We start from the raw sequence: 16,016 nt of genomic DNA, 5'->3' as shown, positions 1-16,016 counted from the left end.
CAAGACATTGGTAAGGCCACACTTGGAATACTGTGTGCAGTTCTGGTCACCCTATTATAGAAAGGATATTATTAAACTAGAAAGAGTGCAGAAAAGATTTACTAGGATGCTACCAGGACTTGATGGATTAAGTTATAAAGAGAGGCTGGATAGACCGGGACCTTTCTCTCTGGAGCGTAGGAAGCTTAGGGGTGATCTTATAGAGGTCTAAAATAATGAGGGGCACAGATCAGCTAGATAGTCAATATCTTTTCCCAAAGGTAGGGGAGTCTAAAACTAGAGGGCATAGGTTTAAGGTGAGAGGGGAGAGATACAAAAGGGTCCAGAGGGGCAATTGTTTCGCATAGAGGGTGGTGAGTGTCTGGAACAAGCTGCCAGAGATAGTAGTAGATGCGGGTACAGTTTTGGCTTTTAAAAAGCATTTGGACAGTTACTTGGATAAGATGGGTATGGAGGGATATGGGTCAAATGCAGGCAATTGGGACTACCTTAGGGGTTTAAAAAAATGGGCGGCATGGAGAAGTTGGGCCAAAGGGCTTGTTTCCATGCTGCAAACCTCTGACTCTATGACTCTAACACCTGGACAGTCCCTAAAATGTCCTCAATTTTTAATAAAAACACTTCATCCCAGCTCTCCGATCTTCTGCCCTACACCGTTTCTTGTGAAAGTATTAAGTCTTGAGTTTCGTGACCTTCTGTAAACCCCACCGTGGCTGGCCCAAATTGCCATTATTCACACTGAACCTTGATGATGAGTGTTGGCTGGTTGCTCCACTCTGGGGCAGAGTTGACCTTGCAGTGGCCTACAGACTTCCAATAGGCATCAGTGGATGGTCAACAGGGATGGCGAATCCTTGCTGACTTTCTCCTCTTCCAAGGCTGTTAAAACCAAGCATGAAGTATCGAGAACCATCAGATCTGAAGCTAGCTAACTTAACCCAGACTGGGGATGGATTGTGGGGCCTACTTAACCCAACCTCACACCAACCACATTGGCTGCATCATCAGAAGAATTAAAATCTCAAAAAATAGATACTATACAATGTACAAATTTCCCTTAAATAGTTATAAATCAGTGAACTACAACAGCGCATTAATTATTCCCGGGATATTTTAAAAGTAACTACAATGGCAACTTGCATTTGTACAGCGAGGTGTTGCATTTATCAAATCACATGAGGATATCTTAGCTTGGTGAAAGAGATAGTTTTAACGAATGTCTTATGGGGAAAGCGAAAGGGAGGGAGACTTGGAGGGGGACAGTGAGACCGAGAGGGACCGGGACGGGGGGCGGGGGGGGGGGCACCGGGACAGGGGTTGGGGGTGGGGGGGCATCGGGACTGGGGTTGGGGCCACCACCGGGACGGGGGTTGGGGGCGGGGGGGGGGGGGGGGCACCACCGGGACGGGGGTTGGGGGGGGGGGGGCACCACCGGAACGGGGGTTGGGGGCGGGGGCGCCACCACCGGGACGGGGGTTGGGGGCCAATGGGACGGGGGTGGGGGTGGGGGGGGGGGCTCACCGGGATGGGGGTGGGGTGCCACCGGGACGGGGGTGGGGGGGGGGTGGGCCAAACTGGAGGGGGTAGGGGGGCACCGGGACGGGGGTGGGGGCGGGCCACTGGGACGGGGGTCGGGGGAGTCCAACGGGGCGGGGTGGGGGGGGGGACAATGGGTCGGGGGCCAATGGGACGGGGGTGGGGGGGGGCCACGGGGGTGTGTGTGGTGGGGTGCCACCAGGGGGGTGGGGGGGTCCAACGGGACAGGGTGGGGGCGGGGGGGGTGCCAAATGGGTCGGGGTGGGGGCCACCGGGACGGGGTTGGGGGGGTTGCCACCGGGACGGGGGAGGGGTGAGTCCAACGGGACGAGGGTGGGGGGGGGGGGGCCAACGGGACGGGGGTGGGGTGGGGGGCCAATGGGACGGGGGTGGGCCACCGGGGGTGGGCCACCGGGGGTGGGGGTGGGGGCGGCCGCCACCGGGACGGGAGGGGGGGCCCAGGACAGAGCGAGACAGAGTGACCGAGAGAGAGAGAGACAGAGTGACCGAGAGAGAGAGAGAGAGAGAGTGTGACCGAGAGAGAGAGAGAGAGCAAGATAGAGGACAAGAGCGAGCAGAAGAGTTAAAGAGAAAGAGAGATTGACTCTAATCTCTAAGCCTGTGCAGTAGGAAGCAGTTCAGGAAATACTGACTGCAATTTACACAACAAAAAGATAGTTTTTCCGTCTCATGAATAGATGTCCATTTGGATGAGGGAAGTGTATTATTGCCTGTAGTTGTTGCTTTGAGCACCGAGAAAGCAAGGACAATGTTGATGTTCGCAGTGCAACACAATCTATACATTTCTCCGACTGCCCAACCGTCTAACAACTGCTGGGATTATAGAGACAGTTATCACCTTCAGTAGGTTGGCTGTGAGACCATTCCAGAGGCTCAGGACACCTTTTGACTTCATAATTTGCTTGAAGCAGTCCACAACACCATTAAAATGGACATCAACACCTCCATAGTGAGGGAGCAGGGGGCTCTGTGCCTACAATGAGAGATAAAATGTTCATACACAAACATGAATGAACATCACAAATTGCATTTAGATATCGCCTATAGTGAAACAAAATATCACAGAGCATTCCATTGAGCCGTAATCAAGGAATAGAAGAAGACATTAGAACAATCGGATCAGAGCTTGGTCCACGGGGTAGAAGCTTGGTCCACGGGGTAGGGGCTTGGTCTATGGGCTTGGTCCACGGGGTAGGGGCTTGGTCTATGGGCTTGGTCCACGGGGTAGGGGCTTGGTCAGTGGGCCAGGGGCTCAGTCCTTGGGGTTTTAAGCAAGTCTGAAAAGGGGCAGAAATGATGTCGAAAGTCAGAGAGGTTCAGAAAGGGAATTCCAGAGCTTTGGGACCAGGCTGCAAAAGGCGTGACTGCCAGAGGTGGGGTGAGGAGTTACAAAGAGACCAGAATTGGAGTTATGGGCTGGAGGAGGTTGCAGAGGATGGAGACCAGCTTATGGAAAATTGAAATAACTGTCTGGATGTGCAGGAAACACAAAGAAAGGTTTCAGGAGCAAGTGGGATGAGCTGAACACAAGTGAATGATTTCTTGGCCTAAATGAGTAGGCAATTGAATTATTTATGCTTTGCCCATATGAATTAGAGTGCGAGTTAGATGGAAATTATTCTGATTAAATTACAATTATATTGTAGGCTCAGTGACAGATCACAGGGCTCTTTTTACTTTAGTGAATAATTTGGGGCCAACTTGACAGGGAATTCAAGTCATGTTTGTCACTGTACTGTTGGTTGGTATAGAATCAGTTTCAGCTCCCAGTGCTGGGAAATTCAACCCAGTCATATTGCCTGGAACATCTAAACTACTTGAGAAACTACAAAAGGTCGTGAATGTAGCCCAATCCATCACGCAAAAAACCAGCCTTCCATCCATTGACTCTGTCTCCACTTTCCGCTACCTCAGAAAAGCAGCCAGCATAATTAAGGACTCCACGCACCCCGGACATTCTCTCTTCCACCTTCTTCCGTCAGGAAAAAGCTACAAAAGTCCGAGGTCACGTACCAACCGACTCAAGAACTGCTTCTTCCCTGCTGTCGTCAGACTTTTGAATGGACCTACCTCGCATTAAGTTGATCTTTCTCTACACCCTAGCTATGACTGTGACACTACATTCTGCACTCTCTCGTTTCCTTCTCTATGAATGGTATGCTTTGTCTGTATAGCGCACAAGAAACAATACTTTTCACTGTATACTAATACATGTGATAATAATAAATCAAATCCAAGTAATGGGGAAAAATGTTGCGTACATGCATCAGTGCTGTAAAGTTGCAATTACATCTTCAGTTTACTGCCCTGATATTTCCCAATATCAAAAAAAGCATTGCTACCCCTGTATGGGTGTGCTGATAGTCCATGTAGGGACTGCTGGAGGAACCATTCCATTCTGCTGCGCCTTTAGAAATGGCATTGACAAGAAATATGAAATATGAAAATTTGAAAAGAAATTTGAAAGATTTTGGGGCGGCACAGTGGTTAGCACTCTCAGCATCAGGGACCCGGGTTCAATTCCAGCCTCGGGTCACTGCCTGTGTGGAGTTTGCACATTCTCCCAGTGCCTGCGTGGGTTTCCTCCGGGTGCTCCAGTTTCCTCCCACAGTCCAAAGATGTGCGGGATACCTTGACTGGCCATGCTAAAAATTGACCCTGGTGTCAGGGATTAGCAGGGTAAATATGTGGGGTTACGGGAATAGGGCCTGGGTGGGATTGTGATCGGTGCAGACTCGATGGGCCAAATGGCCTCCTCCTGCACTGTAGGGATTCTATGATGCTATGATACTGGAGAACCCGATGGTTGGTTGTGGTGAACCATCGTTGGTTCCCACCAGATAGTACTGAGCCAGGGTCTGGCCAGTACTACGAGTATGTATATATGTTGCTGTTGGGGTTAGGGATGGGTTGTTCTATTTGTTGCTGTTGGGGTTAGGGTTGGGCTGTTACACCTGTATTATAGTTATTATGGTACATCCCAGTCGGGCTCCGCCTCCTGAGAGAGGTATAAAGGTCACTGCTCTGTCTGGGACCCCTCAGTCTGGGATCGTGTACTATACAGGGTAGTTTCGTTGTAACAGTAAATAAAAGCCTTTATTTCCTTGAGCATCTCAAGCCTCGTGTGTGATAACGCGCATCAATTTTATTTACTGTTACAACAAAGCTACCATGTATAGTACACGATCCCAGACTGAGGGGTCCCAGACAGAGCAGTGACCTTTATACCTCTCCCAGGAGGCGGAGCCCGACTGGGATGTACCATAATAACTATAATACAGGTGTAACAGCCCAACCCTAACCCCAACAACAACATATATACATACTCGTAGTACTGGCCAGACCCTGGCTCAGTACTATCTAGTGGGAACCAACGATGGTTCACCACATTGGTTTTGTTTTATAAAGAATGAATCTGACTTCCTGCCTGCATCAAACACATCGATGAGGCAAATTTCGATTTTACTGGTCCTGGTTCAGCACAGTAACCCTGGCTGCTGTCTGGCTGCTGTGATTTGACTGACCTTCAAAACACTTTATAAATCAGAGGGAAGGAGGGGCTCCGAGCTTGGAACCACATCCTCCTGATCAGCCGCCAGTGTGGAAATGATTCAGCTACATCACGTTATCATTTACTGCAAACGCAGCAAGCGTCAAGTTCATAAAACATTGAGTGGCTAATTTTAATTTTTTTAAAAAGCCATTGCAGCAGGCTTCGGGTAGAGGAATGGGCCAACAGTGCAGACTGGTGGACATAGCTGGGAGCACACATACACACATCCAGGAAAGGCTTGACGTATGAGGAGCATTTGAGGACTCTAGTCTGTACCCGATGGAGGTTAGGAGGGTGAGGGGAGGATCTCAATGAAACTTATAGAATACTGAAAGGCCTGGATAGAGTGGACATGGGGAAGATGTTTCTATTGGTAGGAGAGACTAGGATCGGAGGGCACAGCCTCAGAGTAAAGGGATGACCCTTTAGAACCGAGATGAGGAGGAATTTCTTCAGCCAGAGGGTGGTGAATCAATGGAATACATGGCCACAGAAGGCTGTGGAGGCCAGGTCATTGAGTGCATCTAAGACAGAGATAGGTAGGTTCTTGATTGGTAAGGAGATCAAAGGTTACAGAGAAAAGGCGGGAGAATGGGTTTGAGAAACATAGTAGCCATGATCGAATGGTGGAGCAGATTCGATGGGCTGAATGGCCTAATTCTGTTCCTATATCTGATGGTCTTATCAAAATTGACAGAGGAATTCGCAATTAATAGCTTTTAGAAGATGAGGAATGAGCATCAAGAAAAGTGGATTGCTAAAGTTAAACACAAAATGCTGTGGATGCTGCAATCTGAAACAAAAACAGAAAAATGCTGGAAAATCTCAGCAGGTCTGACAGCATCTGTGGAGAGAAATAGAGCCAACGTTTCGAGTCTAGATGACCCTTCATCAGAGTGTGCTAAAGTAGCTATAGTTACTGACTAGAGGTACCAGGGAAATGTACCCAGCCATACAATTGTGGTAATATAATCAGGGCCTAGTTTTAAGGCTGATTTAATTGGATATCCTAAATTAAAGAATTGGGCATATTGAAATCAAACACAGTCAAACCTCGGGCAGGCCAATTGTACAAATACACAAACATGTCTGGGCCTGACCCATCAACCACCCATCAAAGGTGGTTGCACTCTACGGATACTTAGCAGGAGATCATTGCACCCCACTGAAATGCACCGGCCTATTGTTAGAAGCCCAGATCGGGCCAGACTTTCAGTCACCGAGAGTTCCTGCAGTTAGCTTATCTGACAACAGGTTACATGTAAGCAACAGCATGGAGATGGACACCTGGGGGACGGACCCTGGTGTCCTGCCAGGCAGACATCAAGAAACCCACTGGGTATTGGAACCCTCTCCTGGGACCTCATTGGCCGGAAGCCAGAGAAGTTTCTGGAAAGGCAAGCAGGCAGGGGGATAAAGGGACACATTTCAGACACACCAAGAACGAAGACTCGATGAGGGAGGCGACCTTGACCATTTGGAAGACTAACCAGAGAAGGAAGGAAGAAGCTGCCATCAAGATTCACCTTCGTGATGATGGAGCAGAGGGACTCAGAATCGAGCCTGCAGTTTAACCAAGCCATCTTTGCGGGTAGTATACTTGAATCTGGGGTATCCTCTTGTTTTATGTGGCTAATTTAAGGGTTAATAGCGTTATTATTAATAAACTTGTTGAACCTTTACTTGTGTTTGTCCTTTGTCCATCTTGCAAATAAGGGCACCGGGGTAAAACCTTGCAGTAAGCAAACTGGTCCAAAGTATCTGAGAATTAACAGGTACAACACAATGTAGATAGAAGATTGCAGGCACAGCTCAGTTTACCATTCACATCCCCAGCTGTAGAGGTACAGCTCAAAACTCACCTGCATCTTCCTTTTTACAGTTTCAAATGGGAAGGATACTGTCTGTGCAACACCAGCTGCCAGACAACCATTCCCAAAATTCTGGAGAGGAGTGTGTTTCACACTGGGTGTATTCCAGAGTTTATCCAGGTTGATATAGACCAAAAAGGAACCTGCGGAAAAGGGCACCGCTCCTGCAAAAGGAAGTATAAGAATTCTCGGATTAGAATGAGAGGTGATCTGATTGAAACATATACAATTCATATACAATGGGCGGCACGGTAGCACAGTGGTTAGCACTGCTGCTTCACAGCTCCAGAGACCTGGTTTCGCTTCCCGGCTTGGGTCATTGTGTGGAGTTTGCACATTGTCCTCATGTCTGCATGGGTTTCCTCCCACAGTCCAAAGATGTGCGGGTTAGGTTGATTGGCCATGCTAAAAATTGCCCTTAGTGTCCTAGATTGCGTAGGTTAGAGGGATTAGTGGGTAAATATGTAGGGATATGGGGGTAGGGCCTGGGTGGGATTGTGGTCGGTGCAGACTCGATGGGCCAAATCGCCTCTTTCTGTGCTGTAGGGTTTCTAAGATTTCTAATTCATAAGGGGCTTGATAAGATAGATGCTGAGAAACAGTGGCAAAGTAGTTAGCCTGCTGCCTCACAATTCCAGGGATCCGGGTTCGATTCCGGCCTTGGGTCACTGTTTGTGTGGAGTTTGCACGTTCTCCCCGTATCTGCGTGGGTTTCCTCCGGGTGCTCCAGTTTCCTCCCACAGTCTATAAAGATGTGCAGGTTAGGTGGATTGGCCATAGCAAATGGTTACGAGGATAGGGCGGGGGTTGGGCCTGGGTGGATGCTCCTTTGGAGAGTTGGTGCAGGCACGATGGGCTGAATGGCCTCCTACTGCACTATTGGGATTCTATGGGTCTAAAATATTTCCCTTGGCTGGAAAATCTAGCATATGGAGTCACAGACTGACAATGAGGGGTTGGTCATTTAGCACTGAGGTAAGGAAAAATTTCTTCACTCAAAGAGTTGTGGATTTTAGGAATTCTCTGCCCCAGACAGCTGTGAATTCCCAGTCATTGAATTTTGGATTTTATGGGAATCGAGGAATTCGGAGAGGCAGCGGCATAATTGTAATATCATTGCACTAGCAACCAAGATGATGTTCTTGAGGACTCAGGTTCAAATCCCACCATGGCAGCTGGTGGAATTTACAATTCAATTCATAAAATCTGGAATTGGAAAATAGTATCAGTAACAATGATTGTGAAACTATCATTGATTTTTGTAAAACTCCACCTGGCTCACTAATGTCCTTTCGGGAAGCAAATCTGCCATCCTTACATGGTCTGGCCTACATGTGACTCCAGACCCACAGCAAAGTAGTTGACTTTTAACTGCCCTCTGAAATGGCCTAGCAAGCCACACAGTTCGGGGTCAATTAGGCATGGGTAACAAATGCTGGCCCAGCCAGCAACACTCACATCCCATGAAAGAATAAATCATAGAATCCCTCCAGTGCAAAAGGAGGCCATTCAGCCCATCAAGCCTGCACCGATAACAATCCCATCCACGCCTTAACCCCACATTTACCCTGCTAGCCCCCCCTAACACTAAGGGACAATTTATCATGGCCAATCAACCTAACCCACACATCTTTGGACTGTGGGAGGAAACCAGAACATCTGGAAGGAAACCCATGCAGACACGGGGAGAATGTGCAAACTTCACACAGACAGTGACCCAAGGTCGGAATAGAACTCGGGTCCCTGCTGCTGTGAGGCAGCAGTGCTAACCACTGTGCTAAGAAAGGACATGAAGATAGTACGGGATGGTAGAGTTGAGCTAGATTAGCCATGATCATATTGAATAGCAGAGCGGGCTCAAAGAGATGAGTTGTCTACTCTTGCTCCTTTTTCATAAAATTATTAAAAGTGATCAATTCAAATAAAAAATCTTGGTCTGTAAATGATGAAGTGCTGTATGATATTTGTTTAATGTTTCAATCCGAGTGAATAGATGCTGCCCTGTTTGTACTGACTGGCAGATCATATGATTCACTTGTTTACTTGTTCTAATCTAGGGAGGAATGTTTCATGCAGTTAGTCCGTCAATGGATAACTGACTAAAACATAACTGACCGTAGAAGCATGAATGGGAGGAGTTAGAAAATCTTCACGAGGGTTAGGTTGCAAGTTTCCTGCCAGTTTATAGAGAAAGGGAAAGACTTGCATTTTGACAGCACTTTCATGATTTCAGAACATTCCAAAAGTACATTACAGCGAGTCAGAATCCCAAGGGATGCCAACTACAGATTTAAGGGCGGGATTTTACGGCCACGCGAGACCAGCAATTACCGCCAGAGGTCAGCGGGGATTTCCGTTGTCGGACCCTCGCCCGCTCCAATTACAAGGCGGGCGAGGTGGAGGAGTTCCATTGTCACTGGGTCCAGAACGCTGCTCTTCTTGGATTTTGTTTTTCTGAATCATCTTCACTTTTCAAAAACACGTCCACAAATTCACACTCACACTCTCCCAAGTTCCTTCTTCATCATTCCCCACCTCACATCGTGACATAAAGCAATGCCACTATTTTTCTTTAGCTACAAAAACAAATTTCATTTTTTTAAAAACACTCATTCATGAGATTTGGCCATTGCCGGCTGGGCCAGCATTTATTGCCCATCCCTAATTGCCCTTGTAAAGGTGATGGCGAGTGCCAAGCCTCAGCCAATGCCTTTAACGTAATAAAATAATCCAAAGGAGCTACACAAGCATGTACTTGGCACCAAGTTAGAATATATGATGAAACAGTAGAAAAAAAAGGTTTTGAGGAACATTTTAAAGGGAGGAGTGAGAGAGACGGAGAGGTCTAGGGAGGGTCTAGACAGCTGAAGAGACAGCCACAAATGGTTAAACAAGTGAGGAACCACAAGAGGAACAACACACATTCCTGGGAGGGTTGTAGGGCTGGAGAAATTTACAGAGATAGGGAGGGATTTGAAGAGTTAATTAGCTAATGTCTGCAAAACCTATTGGGTGGGATTTTCCGGCTCCGCCTGGCGTCAGGATCATCCAGTCCCGCCGAAACTCAATGGAGTTTTAGCTGTGGTATCGAAACTCCTACAGTGAGTCCCACCACAACAGCGCTGGAAACCCAAAGTTCCTGCCGTGGACTCCAAGCCTGCTCATTTTTCTGTTCACCTCTCTTGTCCCTGCGCGCTGGACCACTCATGACACAATCCTGGGACCACCTGTAAATCCCAACACACATCCAAGATCCAACCCTATCCCAACATCTGAACCAGGGCGGTAACTATCCACAAGAAAACAGCTCCCATTGTTAAAGAAGTTATACTGCAGCAACAGAAACAACTTGCTAATAAACCAATAAATGCAGAGAAATAAAGAATACACAGTTCTCAAGACACTGTGCTTCTGTCTCAAGGTCCCAGATTCCCCGGAATTTCCCCGACAAACCACCTCAAGTCTAATGTACCAACTTGAAAATCAATGTATTAATGTGCAAGGGACCAGGAAATAGGGCAGTAATCCGGTAATAGGTCAAAGCCAATCCTAAAAAAAGGTTTCCTACTTTCTGACCCATTTTATTTTCTCTCCGCTCATATTTTTCTCTTCTTCGAGTCTTCCCACCGCAGGCCCCCCCCCCCCCCCCCCCCCCCCCCCACCTCCCCCCCCCCACCTCCCCCCCACCTCCCCTTTCCCAAATCTGATTGAGAATCCAAGTAGGTGCGCTGTGAATGTTCACTTCTAACCAGTTGTGAAAAGCTCCATTGAGGGTGGGTAGCTGTGAAATGAGAGTTAACCTTCTCTCCAATTCTCCTTTTTCGGAGCTCTTTTCAAGTGGTGCCACCCGCAGGCAGCTTTGCTAAAGGTCACAAACTCATCATGACCCCCATGTCCTCCCAGCCAGAATGACACAGCTTGTAGCTGTATCTGTTACACAACCCTTCCAGTTCCTTCTTTCTATTACTGCATTTCCCCAAACACATTTCTAACCAATTTTCACCCATCTCCCCGCCTGGATACCAGTCACTTTGCCCAAGTGGCCGGTCATCATGTGACAGCATTGACAGGGAGCGTTGGCCATCATTTTGTAGGGGAGTAATCGAGGTCAGGCCCCACCCTGTCTCCACTCACTACCAGGTTTGATAGTCAATAACCTAGAGTGAGAGCTTCAGCTGAACTACCCATTTCTAACTGATTAATAAAGGTTAATTGTAGAATCCCCTAAAAATGTCCGTCTAGGAATCCGTAAATAGTTGAGTTCCCTATCTTTTGGATGAACTAGATATCTACGACAACAATTCTCCTGCTCCTAAGCAAATCTACAAATACAGGAGATTTCTTGTTGTATTGAAGGTCTTGTCTACCTACCCAGTACTGTCAGCGAGGCCCCACGGTAAAGTGCTGGGAATCCCTCCTTGGTGTAGATGGTGAAGAAAGTGTGGATGATCCCTCTGTAGGTGGGCGCCGTGCTGTTCTGAACAATCAGGCGGGTCTCAATCAGCTCCGCTGGGTAAGTCAGGATAGCAGCCATGATCCCAGCCAGGCTTCCTGCTACAATGGCACTCCAATGGGAGATGTGACCAAAGTCATCCATGAAGAGGCTCACAAACCTGGGAAACAAACATTGTCTCAAAAGGGATGCTGGTAGCAGTTCTCACTTGTGTAGCCTAGGTCCATCTAAAAATCTGAGCCACCAATAATTAGTGGCACAATAAAAACCCTGTCATTAGAATGAAGCCAGTGATGCGGGACAGCCGTTAGGTGCAGACATGGGTGGAAATTGGAGTTGTTCTTTGAGCGGAGAGGGCTCAGGGGGAAATTCAAAACCATGAACAAGAGTAAATAAGGAGAAACTGATTCCGGTGCCCTAATGGCCAGTAACCAGAGCACACAGATTTTAAGGTAACTGCCAAAAGACCAGAGGCAAGATGAGATTTTACTTTAACGCGACAAGTTGTTGTGATCTGGATTGCACTGCCTGAAGATAGATGGAACCCAATTCAATCAAAGGAAATTAGACAAAATATTTGAAAAGGAAATATATGGCAGGGTAATGGGGAGAGGGAAGGGAAGCGGGTCTAATTGGAGAACGAGTTGAATGACCTCCTTCTGTGCCGTATGGTATGTTAAACTGCATCTCTCAAATAAAGGTTAACCAGAACTCGGAACTCCTGCATTTCAGCAGTTAATGCTGAAGCCAATGTTTACTTCACATTACTTTATTTGTCTAAAATCATACAATTTTCTTCCATCTGATGTGTGACAAAGTTCTGCTTCCATATTGGTCTAAAAATGGACAGCATGGTTAACGCTGCTTCCTCACAGTGCCAGGGAAACAGGTTCAATTCTGGCCTTAGGTCACTGCCTGTGTGGCGATTGCCCCGTTCTCCCAGTGTCTGCGTGGGTTTCCTCCGGGTGCTCCGGTTTCCTCCTATAGTCCAAAGATGTGCAGGTTAAGTGGATTAGCCACACTAAATTGCCCCTTAGTGTCCCAAGATGCGGGGGGTATTAGCAGGGCAAGTACATGGGGTTACATGGAGGGGGTTTGGGATGCTCCATCAGAGCAAACTCAATGGATTGAATGGCCTGAATCTGCACTGTAGGAATTCTATGATTCTATAACTTTTCTGCATGTGAGGAGTTTATCATAGATTAGAATGTATTCCACAGAAAGATTTGTAAAACGGACGGGTACAAATATATATCCTGGCATTTTCCCCTCAAAACAATTGTGTGCGTGGAGGAGTTATTCGTCTAATTTGTCCTTTCAGTTTTTTTGCAGACGTGTCCCAATTGAGGTGGGGGTTTACAAAGCTGTGTGTGTAAGGTGGGGAGAAAGGGAAATCCCCTCCAATACTGACATACTCTGGGGTAATCCTGTCCTAATTTCCAGCCATGGCTTCCCAGAGCAGCATCACTAAAGGAATTTAATAACCTTGCAGAATCCAGAGTTTGGTTTGTAGGAGTGTTCAGGCTGGTCAGCTTGCTTGTTCAAAGTGCCCATCTCCCTGTCATTCATTGTTTTAAACCAATCATCATCAAAAGTAGGTTTTGGAAACAACTTGCATTTATATAGTGCCTTGTGACATAGCAAAACTTCTGGAAGTTTGGCAGCGAGACACATAAACAGATATTAGGGCAGATGACCAATAGCTGGGCCATACTGGTATGCTTTAAACAGAGACTTTAAAGAGGAGAGAGGGGCAGAGGGGTTTAAGGAGGGAATTCCAGCACTAAGACACCAGGGGCCATCAAGAGGCCAGAGTTGGAGAGATGCAGAAGGTTGTCGGGCTTGGGGAGGTTACACAGGTAAAAGGAAACTTTCATTTCTATAGCGCCTTTCATGACTGCAAATGTTTTACAGCTAATGAAGTGTACACTTTTGGAGTGTAGTTACTGTCGGAATGTGGTACTGATGAGGACGAATGAATCCACGGGGCGCGGGAGAGAGTGGGGGGTGTGGAATTTGAAAATAGGATGAACAATTTTAAATTGGCACCACTTTTTGGATAGGCGGGTTTCTGACAATAATCTTGACAGGGTTCCAAAGACTCTTGCAAACAAAGCAAACAAAGCTCCATTGTTAGTACAGATCATCAGCCAAACACAACCAATAATCCACTTTTAAATGATACATCTGAAATGCAAATCCTGTAATTTTAGAAGGGGAAATACCCCCTGCAGTTTCTCAGTGACCAGGCATTACCAAATCAGGAATTTCATAACACGTTTGTTAGTTTTTTTATATCACCGGGAATGCCTTCTACTGCTTTGTGTCATCTGCCTAGGTTTCCATGATTGCCGTGACTCAACTAGTTACTGCAACAAGGCAGCATGGGGACTGAAAATGCAGCAAAACCTCAGCACCCTCATGATTCAGAGAGTCTTAATCTGTGATTAATCAAAGCATAGTTTACTAGGTCCTCATTTTAATGAAGTATACATTTAAAGATATTGCAGGCAGTGGAACAGGATACAAACTGGACCAGTTTCAGCTTTCTATTTATAACAACATTGCATGATGCAGGAATTAAAATGGAAAACATTCAATTCTCCTGTACTGGAAATTGCAGAAATTAAAAATAATAAAATGTTCAATCAATTAAATAAACAGCTTCTTATTCTGATATGAGGAATTTACTTTTCTATTATGAAATGTTACAATATTTCTGATAAACTATGATGTGGAGATGCCGGCGTTGGACTGGGGTGGGCACAGTAAGAAGTTTCACAATACGAAGTTAAAGTCCAACAGGTTTATTTGGAATCACAAGCTTTCGGAGCGCTGCTCCTTCATCAGGTGAGTGGAGAGTTTGGTTCACAAACACAGCATATATAGACAGAGACAATGTTGCCTGGCAGGGAGGGCATTAGCTACGAGGAGAGGTTGGAGAAACTTGGTTTGTTCTCACTGGAACGACGGAGGTTGAGGGGCAGCCTGATAGAAGTCTACAAGATTATGAGGGGCATGGACAGAGTGGATAGTCAGAAGCTTTTTCCCCAGGGTGGAAGAGTCAATTACTAGGGGGCACAGGTTTAAGGTGCGAGGGGCAAGGTTTAAAGGAGATGTACGAGGTAAGTTTTTTTTTTTACACAGAGGATAGTTGGTGCCTGGAACTCGTTGCCGGGGGAGGTAGTGGAAGCAAATACGATAGTGACTTTTAAGGGGCGTCTTGACAAATACATGAATAGGATGGGAATAGAGGGATATGGTCCCCGGGAGGGTAGAGGATTTTAGTTCAGTCGGGCAGCATGGTCGGTGCAAGCTTGGAGGGTCGAAGGACCTGTTCCTGTGCTGTAATTTTCTTTGTTCTTTGCAAGTTAATGGTTGGAATGCGAGTCTTAACAGGTAATCAAGTCTTTACAGGTACAGACAGTGCGAGTGGAGAGAGGGATAATCACAGGTTAAAGAGGTGTGAATTGTCTCAAGCCAGGACAGTTAGTAGGATTTTGCAAGCCCAGGCCAAATGCTGGGGGGTTACATGCAGTGTGACATGAACCCAAGATCCCGGTTGAGGCCGTCCTCATGCACCCTCCTCAGATAAACTAATACCACAGAGAGGCCAAGTACACACACAAAAGGTGGTTAAATTTATGTTGTTGCAGAAACCAAGTAATTATCTAGCAAACATATCCCATTTACAAGAGTTAAAACAGGGCACATGCATCTGCTAATGTGAACTACACCAGTTACTTTATCTATTTATGGGATGTGGGCGTCACTGGCTAGGTCACCATTTATTGTCCATCCCTGATTGCCCTGGGTGGTGAGCTGTCTTCTTGAACCGCTGCAGTGCCTGTGGTGTAGGTACACCCAAAGTGCTGTTAGTGAGGGAATTCCAGGATTTTGACCCAGCGCCAGTAAAAGAACGACAATATGTTTCCAAGTCAGGATGGTGGGTGACTTGGAGCGGAACCTCCAGGTGGTGGTGTTCCCATGTGTCTGCTGATCTTATCCAGATGGTAATTAAATGCAGATCCATTCATTAATTGTCATTATTCCTTCCTTTCTGAAGACTGACTCTTGCTGGGGGAAGTGATGCCACTGTGGTATTGTTGCTAGACAATTAATCCAGAAACTCAGCTAATATTCTGGGAACCCGGGTTTGAATCCCGCCACGGCAGATGGCGAAATTTGAATTCAATAAATAAAAAATCTGGGATTAAGAATCTACTGATGACCATGAAACCATTGTCAACTGTCGGGAAAACCCATATGGTTCACTAATGTCCTTTGGGGAAGGAAATCTGCCGTCCTTACCTGGTCTGGCCTACAAGTGACTCCAGAGCCACAGCAATGTGGTTGACTCTCAACTGCCCTCTGAGCAAGGGCAACTAGGGATGGGCAATAAATGCTGGCCAGCCAGCGACACCCATGTCCCATGAATGAATAAAAAACACGAGAACCACCATACCTCACTATTCTTCAAATGAACCCTGGCAAGAATCAGCAGGCTATTTAGCTATGAAGGGAATTTCAGCTATGCACAATCTCATCCCTCCCACACATGGACGTTAAGCAGCAATCACTG

At 46.8% G+C, this 16,016-nt stretch overlaps 1 protein-coding gene across 1 annotated transcript in view; it reads right to left on the bottom strand.

Annotated features, from left to right (window-relative positions):
- slc25a43 (solute carrier family 25 member 43) overlaps positions 1-16,016 on the bottom strand; it is a 36,795-nt gene that overhangs the window by 12,109 nt on the left and 8,670 nt on the right. Inside the window, exons 2-4 of the mRNA XM_078211809.1 lie at positions 11,353-11,594; positions 6,973-7,145; positions 2,396-2,530 (exon numbers count right to left, since the gene is read on the bottom strand). Coding sequence (XP_078067935.1) covers positions 2,396-2,530; positions 6,973-7,145; positions 11,353-11,594 — 550 coding nt within the window. The remainder of the gene's footprint in view (positions 1-2,395; positions 2,531-6,972; positions 7,146-11,352; positions 11,595-16,016) is intronic.

The sequence above is a fragment of the Mustelus asterias genome, chromosome 4 (assembly GCF_964213995.1).
Source record: "Mustelus asterias chromosome 4, sMusAst1.hap1.1, whole genome shotgun sequence".
NCBI lineage: Eukaryota > Metazoa > Chordata > Chondrichthyes > Carcharhiniformes > Triakidae > Mustelus > Mustelus asterias.
This window is presented reverse-complemented; position numbering and strand designations above follow the sequence as displayed.